Source organism: Lampetra fluviatilis, chromosome 2 (assembly GCF_964198595.1).
Source record: "Lampetra fluviatilis chromosome 2, kcLamFluv1.1, whole genome shotgun sequence".
Classification (NCBI taxonomy): Eukaryota; Metazoa; Chordata; class Hyperoartia; order Petromyzontiformes; family Petromyzontidae; genus Lampetra; species Lampetra fluviatilis.
Window position 1 is genome coordinate 29,354,003 of NC_136276.1, and position 15,481 is coordinate 29,369,483.

The window sequence follows — 15,481 nt, forward strand, 5'->3', positions numbered from 1 at the left end:
CCAGCCCCTCCCTACCCTCCCCACCCAGCCCCACCCTCCCCACCCAACCCCTCCCCACCCAGCCCCTACCTGCACGACGGACGGACACAATAATCCCCTGTGGGCTGGTGTAACCAGGAGGTTCCGACCAGTAAAACACAGCGCCAGACCACACCAAGACAACACACATACATCCCTCAAAAACAATGTTGCACATTAAAATGTAACTATCGATACGTGGGTCAGGATCAAAGGGTATAAATCACATTTGCAATATGCGCCAATCCTCTGCTTCAGGGTATTTTTTTTTATTGATGGTGTCAAGGCACGAAAAACAACGTTGTTCCAAAACGTTGGTGGTGTTGCAACGGATATTGTCATACTTGTCAACCTCTCATCAGTGCCCTAACTTACTACAGTCCAATTCAGACCTTATTGGTCACACCCGTGCCCTTAGGGGCCGTCCATAAATGACGTCACGCACCTACCGGGGGGGGGGGGGGGTCAGGCATTTGTGACGATGTGTGACGAGGGGGGGGGGTTTGACAAATGTGACGTCACATCAAAACGCGCAACTTTAAATATAGACAACACGTTCCACTTAATTAAATATGCTTTTTAATAAATGGTTTCTCCTACAACATCAGAGTGCAGCGCCACATTAAATACGCATTACAATGACAATACAGTAGTTTGAAGCGATTTGAAGCATGTTTTATTTTGGGGGGGGGGGGCAGAGCTTTGTGACGTCATATGAGGGGGGGGGTCTGACTGTGACGCCGTGTGACGAAGGGGGGGGGGTCAAAAATCGTCCAAAATCGAGTGACGTAATTTATGGACGGCCCCTTATTGCAGAATACGAGCACATGGGACGACGTATAGCGATCGATGTCCCATGGGTCTAGAACTGTGGCGTAGACGATCTCTGACGTCGTGGGGGAGGGACTTCTGGTCTGGTGGGCGGGGGCATCTGCAGCGATTGGAAAATAGGCGGGGCCTCTGCATCAACGGGCGGGGCTTCTGTTGCGGTGGAAGGGGCTTCTGTGAAAAGGAAGGAGCGTATGCATTACGGGCGGGGCTTCTATTCCGGTGGGGGGGGGGGCTTCTGTGAAACGGGAGGGGCCTCCATATCAGTGGACGGGCACTTCCCCCTCCACCAACCCCTTCACTTCAATGGTTTGTCGTTAAATGCGTAGGAGGTTATAAGCCTCGTGGTTAGGCCGCTTTGTATAGCAGTTGCCGAGGGCGTAACACCAAGTAGCGCTATTGAAGGTGTCCTACTGCACTCTCGGTAGGAGTTACTATGCGTATCCTGAATTGAGCAAGGTTATCCTAACTTAGGAAGAGACAATGGGAGAGAATTTAAAAATGGAGCAGGAACAGCAGTGTTCATTGCAAGGTCCACACGGTCTACTGGCGGCCCTACTTGTGGTCCCGTAAAAACACCCCATCATGCTGTCAAACCAAACGGTTTCAAACGTGGCAGCCCTCACTGATATTGTATCTGCAAAAGTGCACCCCCCCCCTCTGAAAATTAGTGAAGGACCACTTAAGGAAAAAGAGACGTTGTTTGACCTAGTGTAGAGGTTGAACACCGTATGGATGAATCCATGTATTACGTGGGTGGGTTTTAGGCATCTTGGACGCAGTCTGGGGTCTCACAGGAGTTCTGAGCGTGAACGGGGCATACGAGTCTGATGGGGCTGTATTCAGAATCCTTTATCTTCTTGGGCTCGCCTGAACCCTTAATTCCATCAAGCATAATGACATGAACCTTGCCACTCGAAAAAGTCAGAAAAACGTAATTTTACATCACGATTTAGTGGCCTGCCTGCCTGGACAACAAACCCATTAAAAAGCCACATTGTTGGTTACCAATTTGAACTGCCCATCTCGTGTTAGCTGGCTGTGTCCTTCTGCACCGCTGTGTTATCTGTAATGTAGTCCAGCAAGCAGACTTCTTCCATATCTGTAGATGAGTGTCACTCATACGTGGGATTTTCTCTGGGTACTCTGGTACCTTTGCAAAAAATATATTATTAGGACCCTCAACAAAAAGGGGTCTGAAAGCCAAAATTACTTTTGGAAATTAAATTCAAAGCACCAAGCTTGTCAGGTCTCAGAAGCATTCTGTTTTAAGTCTTGGGGTGAAAATCAGGGCTTTTTCATCTGTTGTAGGCCAGGTCACCAGGAGATTGTGTCGAGTCCTCCCACATGCTATGCCTTAATGTTTTAGCAAAACATCCCACTACAGAACTCCGTATAAATGCTTGATCTCACACGTGTGGTTTTCCGAGATCATTTTCACTATAAAATGTAATCATTTGAGAAAAATGTAACCAAGACAAAGTTAAAGAATCAGATTTTATTTTAGCTTCACCATACTTAAATACCAAACAGCAGACGGCATCTTGCGTGATTACCAACTTTTTGAAGAAAACCAGAATTTTTCAATATGTGGATACATGAATACAAGGTCAGAAAAGTTGGCAGCTTCAGAAGTGATACAGAAACAACTGCCACTCAAAACCTAAAAGAAAACATGGAAATATCCAAAAAAAAATGCAGACTTCACTTGTTAAAGAGATTAATTAACATACTCGAGCCTATAGGGGTTCCTGAGGGCATGGAATGCCCCTTCAAAGTTTATTGAGGCCACATTTAACAGAAGCCGGGGAACGTTCAGAGCGACATCTGCTCAAATAAAATCTCAGGGACCCCCACCTCCCGAGATATACATCCAGTAAACAGCTCCTGAAACACAGGAACAAAAAAGCAAACGTAAATAGAACGAACCAGAACGCAAAAGCCCCACTTTTATTGAAAGTAACCTTCTGTGGAAGTGTATTTTCTACACTCCACCCCCCAACATAACAGCAGGGCTGTTTAAAGCAGATTACAAGGACATATAGATGAAGTGCCCCACCATCTGGAAACACTTGAGCACTGCAACGTATCCAGTGCAAGCGTGAGCAGACCCACGCTACAAAATGTTAGCCATGCTTCTTTATGTACACTTCAAAAAATACTTTTCTAATGCAATCGGGGAATGGGCGATTTTACTCCACTGTAGGTGATGGCAACAATATTTCAATAAAAATCGATTCTAATGATAAACGCATCAATGGTGTGCGCAAGAATCAACTATTGTATTTATGGTTTAGGCACATTACAATATATGCAAATGTTAAATTGGCCAAGTGAACAACTATAGGCATAACAAGACTAATAATTATTAACAAAATAATCGATGTTTGATTCAAACCATGGTCCAAAGTCGTGACAAGTCATCGCATCACAAAGCGTGGAATCGAAACATGCCCACTACCAATTAAAAATAAAGGTATCCTTGCACACGTTAGGCAAAGTCACAAATGCTTATGTACACTACTAAAAATACTCTCGGATTGTACGTGAGAGAAGGGGGCGATTTTAATTAACTGTGGGTGAAGGCATATTTTATATTCTAAGAATCCCATGTGGAGGTCCGATTAACTGAGCATATTTAATTTTGCGTGAAAAAAATATTTTGAGAAACCCTACACATGTTAAAATGCACACCGAGTGGCGAAGCAAATGCCAAACGGTGTGAACAATAAACAATGAGAGTCGCCACAGCAAAGCTGATAGAACCAAACAAAAAAATAATTAAAGGCTGCGATGGACATCACCTTCATTGGAAACACCCACATTTCACGAGTCAAATCTGATTCACGTAAAGGCCTAAAACCACAACCCTCCATAATTAAATTAAAGGAAATACTTTCATTAGGCTTAAAATGCGATGTTTCCTCTATCCGATCACATGTCCACTCGGGACACCGGGGACGCTGCCGATTGCTCGATTATTAAAACGCGCAGTGGGGCCCAGTGGTCAACCTGGGCCTAGCGGGTGCACGGCCATTGGGTGTTAACATTGCTTTGTTTGCAGAGACCTTCAGTTACGCAACCCTTGTACGATGGAGACCAATAATTACATTCGCAAATGCACCTCGCTCCCACGGGGGAAATGGGTCACAAGGGTAGAGCCAGCCAATAGCGGCACCGTTTATATTTACACTTTCGACATGTACGAGACCTGCGCGAATGGCGAGTCTGCCTGCACGTAACCTTCATTAGGCTCACAACACAAATGCAGCGAGTACTCTCACACCAGGTGAGACGCACGATTCCAAACTCTCTAAGGATTTGGTCAAACAAACCGATGCAAGGACCAGTCGAAACAAATTGAAAGACTGAAGCTTTCCTGGTTAAATTAATGTTTATGGAAAGATTTAAAAACAAAGCTATGAATGAACCTGTTGTGCAGGGTACCCCCAACATCCTCCTTTGAGTCTAAACCATGAATAACACCCTCTGGTGGTCTGCACAAAAGCCAGCTTTCATCACAAGAGTAACTCCTCATGTGCACTTTAAATCTGAATCTGTGTGGTTAAACAAGCTATGAAATTCTGAGTAAAGGGCATGCTCATTCTATACTACAGCTTGAGATTTTTAATGAGCAGCTGTGAGTGCTTGTGTATGTGTCTGTGTGTAAATCCATTTGTGGGAAGCGGGAGTAGTGGTCAGTGTGCTGCACTACGAACTCAGCGACACGAGTTCGATTCCTGCTCAATGGCCAACACCAGTGATGGATATCTGAACAGGTCCTGGGACTCCCCAAGGTCGACTCACCCCAAAATGAGTAAATGGTGCGATGTGTAACCATTGCCACTGGGGAGACAAAAGCCAATTGGGCGTGGTGCTGACCACCCACCTTCTTGTGCCCCGTTAACAGCGCTTGCCCCAAAAGTCTGTTCAGGCTATAAGGGGGATCAACACTGTCTTTATTGTATTTGTAAGGGTGGTTTCAAAATGGTCTAAGGGAACCTAGCCTGACAACTGCAGTGGTGATTACCACCATTTAGTGTTAAATGGAGGCTGTATGAGAGCATGTGCGATTGTCTGTGTGCACAAGTGGCTGTGCATGTTCAGTATGTGTGGTGTAGGCATACAAGTAGGCACTTGTGTATGCGTTCATGTAAATGTGTGTTTATGTTAATGTCTAGCAGGGAAGGGGACATGCGGGGTTGGTGCATGTGAGCTTGTGTCCGTTCACAAGACTGTACGTATCCAAGTGTGAACAGCAAGGGGTAACGGGGACAGCACAAAGGTGTATGATTATGTGTGTATCCATCCTTTAAGCAAGAGGCGTGAGCACTTGTTTGCATCCATCAGTGTGAATGTCCAGCGTAAGTATGCAGCAAGACACGAAGGGACGTACAGGGCAAGTTTGTTTGTGTGTATGCGAGAGGAAACGTACGGCTCTTATGCGAGTAGCTTCATTTGTGAAAGTGGTTGTGTTCATGTATAGCTTGCGTGCACAGCGAGGTACAAAGGGAACAGGACGAGACCCCGTGATTGTGTGTGAATATGAAAGTGACATTATGGCCCTTGTTCTACACGTATATTAACCTGCGAGTAGGCATTACGTGTGTGTATGCGTGTGTGTGCGCAGCCAGGGATGGGGGCACATACGGATGAGGGGGGGCGGGGGGGGGGAGAGCATGTGGTCATCACGCCTGCACATCCTCCAGCTCTGGGGGCATGGGCTGCTTGGGGTGCTTGCTCTCAAAATGCTGCTTGTAGGTCTTGGGGTCCGGCATCTGAGTCTGCAACAACCACAAGTGAAAATGTGGCAGCACAGCAGAGGATTATTGATCTGTCCGGAGCTTTGACTTATGCCCTAATGTTGAGTGGTTTCTCCACAAAGCCCAGTTCCTCCAGTAAAACCAAACATTCATGAATATAATTGGCCAAACATCCCAATACAGCACCCTCCTCAAAAAGTCAGAGAAGCTTTCACGAGTGCTCTGAGAGCACTTTTATTCGACTGACAGAACGTTGAAGTGTTTATTCTCATTAACGAACCTGCAAACTTGGGCAGGAAAGCCCGGTATACAGCCCTGCACATAGCTACAAGACCACACCTGTTCGTTTTTTTTTTTAAACAAAAGTGCCCTCTGTGCACCCCTTGTTGAGAGGCAGCCCCTCAGGGTCGGCAAAGACATCATCACAACATGGATGCCACCATACTGTCATCAGCAACACCCTTCTGCCAGATGCTGCAGTTGTTAAAGTCGACATCTGACTGTCTCCTACTTATAATAGGTGCTGTGCCCATGTGTACTAGGGCCCAGAATCTCCAATAGGCTTGTCATAATTGACCCGCACCCCCAAGTACCAATACACTGGCACGTTTCAGGGTTGAGATTCAACTAAGGAATCAATTATTTTTGTCTCGCGTTTGACATCGTTTGTATTTACCGTCTCAATTGCTTACTTATTTCAATGTAAATTAGCGGTAAGTTATATAAAATGTAAATCATAGATTTTTATTACATGCACAATACCAAGCCCAAGGATAAAATTTGATCAATGAATGGGTGCCCTGCTACAAGCCCACTCACTACCGTTTCCCAATCTCAATTTCAACAAAGGGTGGTGATGGTTGTTTGCATGATGGTGGCAATGGTTATCAGTGTTGGTTGTGATGGTGGGAGTAATGGTAATGGTGGTGATGTTGGTGCGGGTTGTGGTGATTGTGATGGGTTGTAGTTGGTGGTTGTTGCGGTGCCAAGCCCAGGGCGCATGGCCTCACCTTGCAGATGCCGCACGTGTGCACGAGCGCCATCTTGGCGGCGCTCTTCTGGTCGTGTCCCTTGGCTTTCTTGGCGTCGGCCGCCCTCTTCGCCGCTTTCTGCTGAGACTGTATCTTCTGCTGGCCCCGAGCCATTACTGTAGCACACGCAAGCACACCACCACACACCAAACGTATACAGACTGATTGAACCCTACACATTGCCCATATCATACCCATAACACAATATTTGGACCATATTTAAATCTGACAGCAGTTAATTGCCTGTGGCCACATGGTATGACCAACAGAGGTGGCTCTATCAACTTACCAAGGTGGTAAATAGCAATCAAATACCAACTTCTGGGGTCTCGAGGGTGGGGTGTTGAGGGGGGGTGAGTGGGGAAGGGGCATGAGCAGCGAATGCCCCCCCCATTGCATCAACCTTGGATGTGCCAATGATAGTTGGCACCATACATGCCTACTCATATGTGCAACCCTCAATCCCTAAGATGCCGCACTGCACCAGCAACTCATGATGCAGAGTTCATCACAACGTGACCAATTACTCGCAAGCGGCCAAACCACAGACCGGTATTACAGCGACAGTATGGGAGTGCACAAAACCACATGCAGACTAGAAAAAAAGAGTCACCATTTTAAAACCACAAGATGTCGTCAATGACAGAACACCAGTTGGGTGCTAGGGTCATGGCCCTGGTAAGAAAATATGCAGAAAAATGTCAAAATGACCCCTCATGTGAGGACACCCACATCACCATTGCAACAGACACCCTGCAGAATAGCTGAACTCCCCAGTGCAGATAAAACAAGCAGCAGACCAGAAAACTATTATCTTACAAGCACACACCTAAGCAATGTATTCTGGGATGTGCAAGTTTGAGGCTTTGATGAGAAAAACACTTTAAAGTTACAGTCAGACACTCCACAACTCACTCACAATGTATTAAAACTAGGCATGCAAAAAGACACGAAATAACATTGATTATATGCTTGATATGTGCAATGATTTGTGCATGACCATCGAAATATTCAATGAAATTACAAGTCATGACAAATCATCCATCTCATTCCAAAATGAGTTGGAAGCTTCATTACCCATCACAGTAAGCTTTGTGCTCATATTGGACAGTCCAGGACATAGCCTAGGCATGTCCTTACAAGCAAAAAGCAGTTGGTGACTTTGGGTTGCATCCTTTTAAATGCTGCCGTGGCATAATGGTTATCAGAATGGATAAGCAATCCAAATTAACAGTTTTATTATAAACCAGTTTAGTATATCAGCCAGTAACTTACGATAGGTTAGTGCAGGAAATGTGGAGAGCGGAGTGGTTAGTGTGCTGCGCTACAAACCCGGCGACCCATGTTTGATTCCCGCTTCACGACCACCACCAATGACGATTATCCTAACCAGTCCTGGGCCTCCTCTAGGTCGACTCCATCTCAAATGAGTACCTGGTGCAGTGTTTTAACAATCGCCACGAGACAATGGAGACCAGGTGTGGTGCTGGTCACCTACTCATGTACCATGCCCAGCCTTCATTGGGTGCTTACCAACCGCAATTGTTCCAACAGTCTAAAGGCTACACTTTGTAGGCAGCAACATCTATTCCAAGATGTCTGGCTGAGATGTTATAGTAGGCCACATACCCATCAGTGGAGGTTTCTGCAGCACCCTCTAGTGCAGGCACTTCCGCAAGCAGTGGTGACAGCAAGCAATCGCAGGGCTACATCTTTAACCCTCAAACAGACAATGAAATGCTGCAATCTTATGAGAGCGGCTGCTTGAAAGACACCACAATTGCCCAACGTGAACGGGAAATCCCACCGTGCCAGGCACAGGCTCGTCAGTGGGACGGCAAACCGGTGCAGAAATACGTCTGCGCTTTTTAATTGTATACGCTCGAGTGTGTCTATAGCTGCCTCGTCTCGCTAGCCTTCACACAATTGTTATAGGCTGGTACCTGCAGCAGAGACAAAAAAGTGCTTTTTTAGCAAAACACCAGCAGCGAGTTTAAAGGTCAAGAAAGGATGGAGCGCAATTATGAATTCGCTTCACATACCCGTTATGGCTCACTGGTTTAAAAACTGGGTTTAATATATATCCAAAGTATATTTCGTCTCGATAGCATAAACTGACCTCAATGATCTTAAGAACCCATCTTTAAGTGTCCTTAAAGAATGAGTTTCATGAGCAAAGATCTAATAATTATAGCTCTATCATAATTATTTTCGGTTTAAGAACAAAATGTTACGACCGTGGGCCAGAAAGCGTTTCTATATTTCTGTCACGATTCACTGCAAACGTTGACAAATTCGAGTAGGACCAAACCCACGTCATGAAAAAATTTGGCTAAACGACGCCACAGCATGCATCCGTTGAATGATAAATAGAAATACAGTACTGGAGAGAACGACCAGGGCAAGTCAGCCATGCAAACACAATCCCACAATTTAACCGGAACTACTGTGGATTCATTCAACACAACCTTTGGTATTTACATTGTATGGAAGCTCCAGAACAAAAATTAAAACACTTTCATGCCATAACTGGCCAGACTCCAGTCAAGTTCACCTCCATTCAGGCCCAACTTCTTTGAATAAAATCCTGTAAGGAGTGCATGTTATAACATTACTCCAAAAAACGTATTTATGTTGACTAGGCCTCATTTGACAGACTTCGGATCTCAAGGCGGCATACTACTGTTTAAAGCACAAAAGCTCTCCCTATCGTTCGATCCAGAGTTTAAATGCCATTCTAGGAACGCAGAGTTGAGGGTCTCATTCACAACACGGACGCTCATCTCTGCACGACCACAGGCCCCCACCTCCAGCTCGCAAGATTCGAAGCGTGCGTCACCACCACCGCATCTGGTCACTTAAACAGCATGTGGCGGCAGTCACTATTACATAAAATCGAAAACAGACAGACAAATGAACGTTACAGGAAGCAGCCTGTAAGGATTTCTGTCATCATGGCCATTTTAAACATGGCCACATCCCCAACCAGGTCGCTGTTTAATTTTTATAACCGACTGATACCATTTCATCGATATTGTGCCAGAGACACTTACAATTCCAATAATGCCCTTCCACAGCATCTTGGGTCACCAGAGTGCTTTTTGCAAGAGGCAATACATCTCCAAATATGCTTGTAATTTTACATAGCTTTATGTGGTGCATTGCGTAGTAAGTCATGTGACATTAATAACACTCTGGTTTTTTCGGTAAAGTCACGTAGGTAATAAATTAAAATAAATTCAATCAAGACGTTTTGGAGGCAACACGAGCTTCCGTCTTCAGGTGGAACCGTCACAGTAATTTTGCTGAAGACGGAAGCTCGTGTTGCCTCCAAAACGTCGTGATTTAATTTATTTTAATTTTTTACCTACGTGACTTTACCGAAAAAACCAAAGAGTATGAATCCTTGCAGTCACGAAAACTTCAAATCTAGAATCAATAAGCATTCAAATCCCTCCTAATTTCCTCAGTCTGTTACACAGAACCAACGAAGTACCTAGTCTTAACAGTCTGGACCCAAGGGACTTTTATTGGAGATGTGCTCATGTATATAATTTTTTTCCCGGCTTCCTGCGAATACAATAGTCCCCTGCCAGCCTAGATTATTCGCATCACTTACAAAGCCGGGGAACAAGCGACTGTGCATAATAAATAACATGGCTCAACTTGAGGGACCCAATGGTGGGTAACAACAAACTCGCGAGATGTTATCTCATTTGCCTGGATGCAGGAGGTCGTGCATTTGATACCGATATATTTGGATTTTTCATGTTCTCCCGATGGTCACGTATTTTTTAAGCCACATCTGGTGGCTGAAAAAACTTCAGGGTCAGAATATTGAGTCGGCAACACTCAGACCTTGGGTTAGAATCTGGGTTTCAGCCACCTGTGTTTATTTGTGATATGGCCCAGCAGCAGCAAGGGCAGCACTTGTTTCAGACCACCTTAGCTCTTACAGCAGGAGTATTAACCATAAAATATGCGTCGTGTTTAACAGTGAATATTACAAAGAACTCGTGAAGTCATCCTAAAAGAGTAGATGGCTTTGCACAATAAGAATGGTGAAAATACCAAGTGTGTTCATTATTAAAAACTGGGTTCTCCAAGTGCAGGGAGCGGACAAGCTCACTAATGTGCAAATAACTAATTACATTAAATTTGGGTTTTAACGTAATAGAAATACATTTTAGAAAATACTTTTTAAAAGTTGTTTAACTTATGAAACATTATTTGTAACCATACGTGGAAAAGTTTACTATCTAGTACTTGGGATAGAGGGGATTTCAGAAGCAGTTCGGAATCCTAATTCCGTTATCATTCTCTGACATATGTTTGCACTACTCCAAGCATTCCAAATGGATTATGTCGCTTGAAGAACTGAAATAAGATTGAAAAAACTAAACTTTTAAACCAGAAAAAAGCATGCATATGCACGGATTCTGGAACGCTATCCAACATGCGTTTGTTATTGCAAGTAATCTACTAGCAATACCATTACATATGAAGCGCGTAACAAGATGTCGCACGACACAGGACGTAAACATTTGATTCCCACAGAAAAAGCAGCGTCTGTTACGACATCGCCTTGGCCGAAAAGGCTCTTCCGTTTTACACTTGATTTGTTTTTTTTGCACCGTGTTTTTGGAAGACCTTTGACCAATGTTACTAGCTTTAAATATGGGAAATCCCTAACACCATGACGTCATCCTAACACTTTGTTCATATTGGATCGTCTTTACGCGATGCCGCACTACAGGATGAAGTTAAACACATAACCCGTAAAAAGAAATACCACAGATAGTTAAAATTAAATAATAATTCCTAGACTCGAATACATTGTTGTGAATCAGGTTTTAAGCTGCTAAACTAATACATTTGTGCCTAGTTAACTACGGTGATGATCACACTATACAAGGAACGACAGTGCATGGATTATAAGTGACATTACCTGTATCGTGTTTTCTGTGCAAAACACCATCCTAAATACAGCCAAAACAAATGTCAAGGCAACTCGACGGTCTAGTTAAGTAGAGTAATTTGGCCTTGCCCGTGTCTGTCTTGCGTGGCCATTGAAGAGGTCTGCCGAATCGGCTCTGCCACACAGCCATACCCAATCGAACCTGGGCCACAGCACGGAAAACGTCACTTACGATTTCGCAAAAAGTCCGGCTGCAATTCTTGGTCGATGTTCTCATCGGAGAACACTGATCACACGCCGGGCAATTGTAACGTACGCTCTCAGCTATTACTAGGAATTACATCAGCACGCCCACTGCATTAGCCAATCACCTGCCAGAAAGTCAACCCCCATGCATCATGGCCGGCGTGACCTCACCCATGCAGAATGGCGTGAGAGGCGTCATTTACCATCCATGAACTTAAGCCGGTTCCTGTGTGCGAGCTTTTTTACAGTTGACGTCATCATAGCGGCCAACCCATCCGGGTTGCCCGTATTCTTGTACGGGGAAATTTAGTTCTCAGTTCCATACGGCGTACAGCCGTTTCAATAGGGCGATTTTTTGGGGTTATTTGTTTTGAGTTTTTCCCTTGTGATGGGACTTTGTAGGAGATGTATAAGGGCACGGTGACCAATAAGGTGTGAATTGGTCTGTAATAAGGTAGGCACTGATAAGGGGTTGACAGGTATACATAATTAACGTATTCAATTATGTACTCATTTTATCACGATGTAATGTTACCGAAAGAACCCAAGAGTATGTAATGTTAGTTATTGGTTATAATAGACTGATGAGTGGGGCCAGACAAATCGCAAGATTTCACTTTGAGTAAACACACGCAACTCCCTTACTTTTACTCAGGGATGTCACAAGTCGTTCTATATTTTGGCCCCAGCTGCTCTGTATTCTTAGCAGTTAGGAACTCATATTCTTGGTTCTTTCGGTAAAGTCACGTAGAAGGGAAATAATAAAATTATAAAACAATACAATTCTCACGACGTTTCGACTGGTGTGGATTTCACACCTGATGATGATTGCTTATGTTGCAGTCGAAACGTCGTGAGAATTTTATTGTTTTATATTTTTATCATTTCCCTTCTACGTGACTTTACCGAAAGAACCAAGAAAATGAATCCCTGCAGTCACGAAAGCTTTAAATCAAAAGTTAGGGACGCGTTGTCACAACAGAGCTTGTTTGTTTAAAAAGGTACACAGAATCTGCGTTCAGAATAGAGTATTTTGCTCGTAATAAACCTCTCGTAAACACGCAGACTACATCATAAACAATTGCTCCTCGTGGTTAAGTATTGCTCAACGTCCCGGAATATCATTATTGCCACATCAAGTTTTATTAACAGCACTCAGAACGAAACCCATCGACAAATGCCTGTTATCATTCGCGTTCAATGTTATCGCCTGAGTATCCCAGAGCAAAGCTAACGGGGACTAATTAACACTGAACCTTAATGGACTTCGGTGTAGATGCCCCAAGCTCACGCGGAATCTGCCACGAGTAACCCAGATGGCCGCAACAACTGGTGACTTTAATTTTCGATTTAAAGCTTTCGTGACTGCAGGGATTCATCTTCTTGGTTCTTTCGGTGAAGTCACGTAGAAGGGAAATAATAAAAAATAAAACAGTGATAATTGTATTTCATTATGTTTTATTTTTATTACTCCCCTACTACGTGACTTTACCGAAAGAACCAAGAAGATGAACTGGTGACTTCACTCGAATCGTGCGGACAAGTCGGCTGTACAGCAACACACGGGGCACGACTTTAAATTCCGTAAATGGGCCCCCCCCCGCCACCACCACAACATTCCATGGGTTACCATATCCACGATCATGTCAAGGTGTACACGACGAATATCCGGGGCCCCGTCGCAGGAACGGGGAGAATCTCACCACGGTATCGCCCACCGAGCAACCCGACCCACGCCGCGAGGAATCGATTCCTTTTAAATCGATTTGCGACAAACCGCCACGGACCGGAATAAACCAGCACGAGAATCGAATCGGGGAGGGGGAAATACACTAGAATCGATCCGCGGTGATATCTAAAACGAAAGGAATCAACAGCGAAGGAATCGAATCACCGTTAATACGGGACGCTTAGATTCCTTACGAATCGATTCCTAGCGCCGCTTTTGTCTTTTTTTTCTTCTTAAAACGTACGGAGGTGCGCGCGGGCCACGCGTGTACACAACCCGCGCCCTCGAGTCCGCGTGCGAATTAACAAAGCAACTCAAAAGCGACGGCAGCAGCAGCGACGACAACAACCGCGACGAGATGCGAAGCCGCCACCATCACCGCAGCCATTACCGCCCCCCAACCCCCCGTCCCTCAACTCTCCCTCACGCTACGCGAGAAATCAAACAAAGCCGGACCTCTCTTACGCGGGCGGGCGGCGAGTGGTCCCTGCTGCACCGTGAGGCGGCTTGTGTGAGCGAGAGAGGAGCGTAGCGCGACTTTGCCCGCTAGCTACAACACCGACACTGGGGATGGGGGGAGGAGGCCTTCCCGCGCGGACTCACCAATGCCGTGACGTCACCACCACCCCTGACCCCACCCTTCGCACCCAACAGGCCACGCCTTTTCCGTCGCCTTATATGGAGTTAAGTGGGTGGGGGGGGGGCGATGTAATTAGGTAAGAGCCAATCACAGCGGGTTATACCGCCCCGCCTCCTTCCCTTGGATCCACGCCCTCATTTCTTTTTGTGGGCAAACGGACCAAAGGCATCGCGCGGGCGGGACTCCTCCCTCGCGAGTCCACGTGATTGGTAAGAGCCAATCACAGCGGGTTATACCGCCCCCTTCCCTTGGATCCACGCCCTCATTTCCTTTTATGGGCAAACTGACCAATGGCGTCACGCGGGCCCGACTCCTCCCTCGCAAGTCCACGTGATTGGTAAGAGCCAATCACAGCAGGTTATACCGCCCCCTTCCCTTAGATCCACGCCCTCATTTCCTTTTATGGGCAAACGGACCAATGGCGTCATGCGGGCAGGACTCCTCCCTCGAAACCACTCAACCAATCAGTGAAGGGGGTTGACCCAAAACAACTCATACTATTTGGTTCTTTCGGTAAAGTCACGTCGTTAGAAATAAAATAAAACAAATCACGACGTTTCGATCGCAACACAAGCAATTGTCATCAGGTGGGACAACCACAGCAAGAAGAAACTGCTGAAGTCGCAGTTTTCATGACTGCAGGAATTAATATTCTTTGGGTCTTTCGGTAAAAGAAAATAACAAACTACCACGTTTTCACTTCCTGATGACGAACGCTTGTGTTGCGATGGAAACGTTGTAGTTTGTTATTTTCTGTGAACTTATCTACGTGACTTTACCTAAAGAACCAAAGAATAACTTAACATGGCCGCCCCCAGGGGTCCGCCATGTGCCGACTAGGGCGCAGCTGATTGGCTGAGAGGACTCACGTGACCCGTTGGGCGACGACTCGTGGAATGATAACACGTGGAGCCGGTTGTTATTTTGCAAGAGGTCTCTGGTGGGTGTGGAAGGTTTAGGCCAAAACATAATTGAGAGGCCTTCGTTTTGAGCTCCCTCCGAGTGGAGGAACTTTTCGTCAGCGGTCGCGTGAGCGAGCAATTGCAGGGCTGCGCTTTTACAGCAGGTGCACACAAACCCTGTGAGGGAAGACGCATTAGCACTCTTAAAACGTGTACTGTATTGTAACTTATGCTAATGTACTCTTTGGATCTTTCGGTAAAGTCACGTACATAGATAGAAGAAAAATAACAAGAATGTTAATATAAAACAAACTTTATACGGTATATTTTACAAAATTCCATATTTTTCACCATTACCTCAAATCAATGACAATAGTGTGATTAAAAAGATATCGGAATTTCTATT

The 15,481-nt window shown here is 45.3% G+C and overlaps 1 protein-coding gene across 6 annotated transcripts; it reads right to left on the bottom strand.

Annotated features, from left to right (window-relative positions):
* Positions 1–2,329: 2,329 nt before the first annotated feature.
* ZNF706 (zinc finger protein 706) lies at positions 2,330–14,136 on the bottom strand. 6 transcript variants are annotated; one of them, XM_078873215.1, is made up of 3 exons: positions 13,999–14,136; positions 6,620–6,756; positions 2,330–5,630 (listed from the first exon to the last, which is right to left on the bottom strand). In XM_078873215.1, the coding sequence occupies exons 2-3, from the start codon at positions 6,752–6,754 to the stop codon at positions 5,535–5,537; spliced, it is 231 nt and encodes a 76-aa protein (XP_078729341.1). In that variant the 5' UTR covers positions 6,755–6,756; positions 13,999–14,136; the 3' UTR covers positions 2,330–5,534. The 6 variants fall into 6 exon arrangements, with proteins under 6 accessions (XP_078729341.1, XP_078729330.1, XP_078729358.1 ...); XM_078873204.1 differs by having other exon boundaries at positions 13,990–14,130; XM_078873232.1 differs by lacking the exon at positions 13,999–14,136 and adding an exon at positions 13,508–13,563.
* Between the last annotated feature and the right edge of the window lie 1,345 nt (positions 14,137–15,481).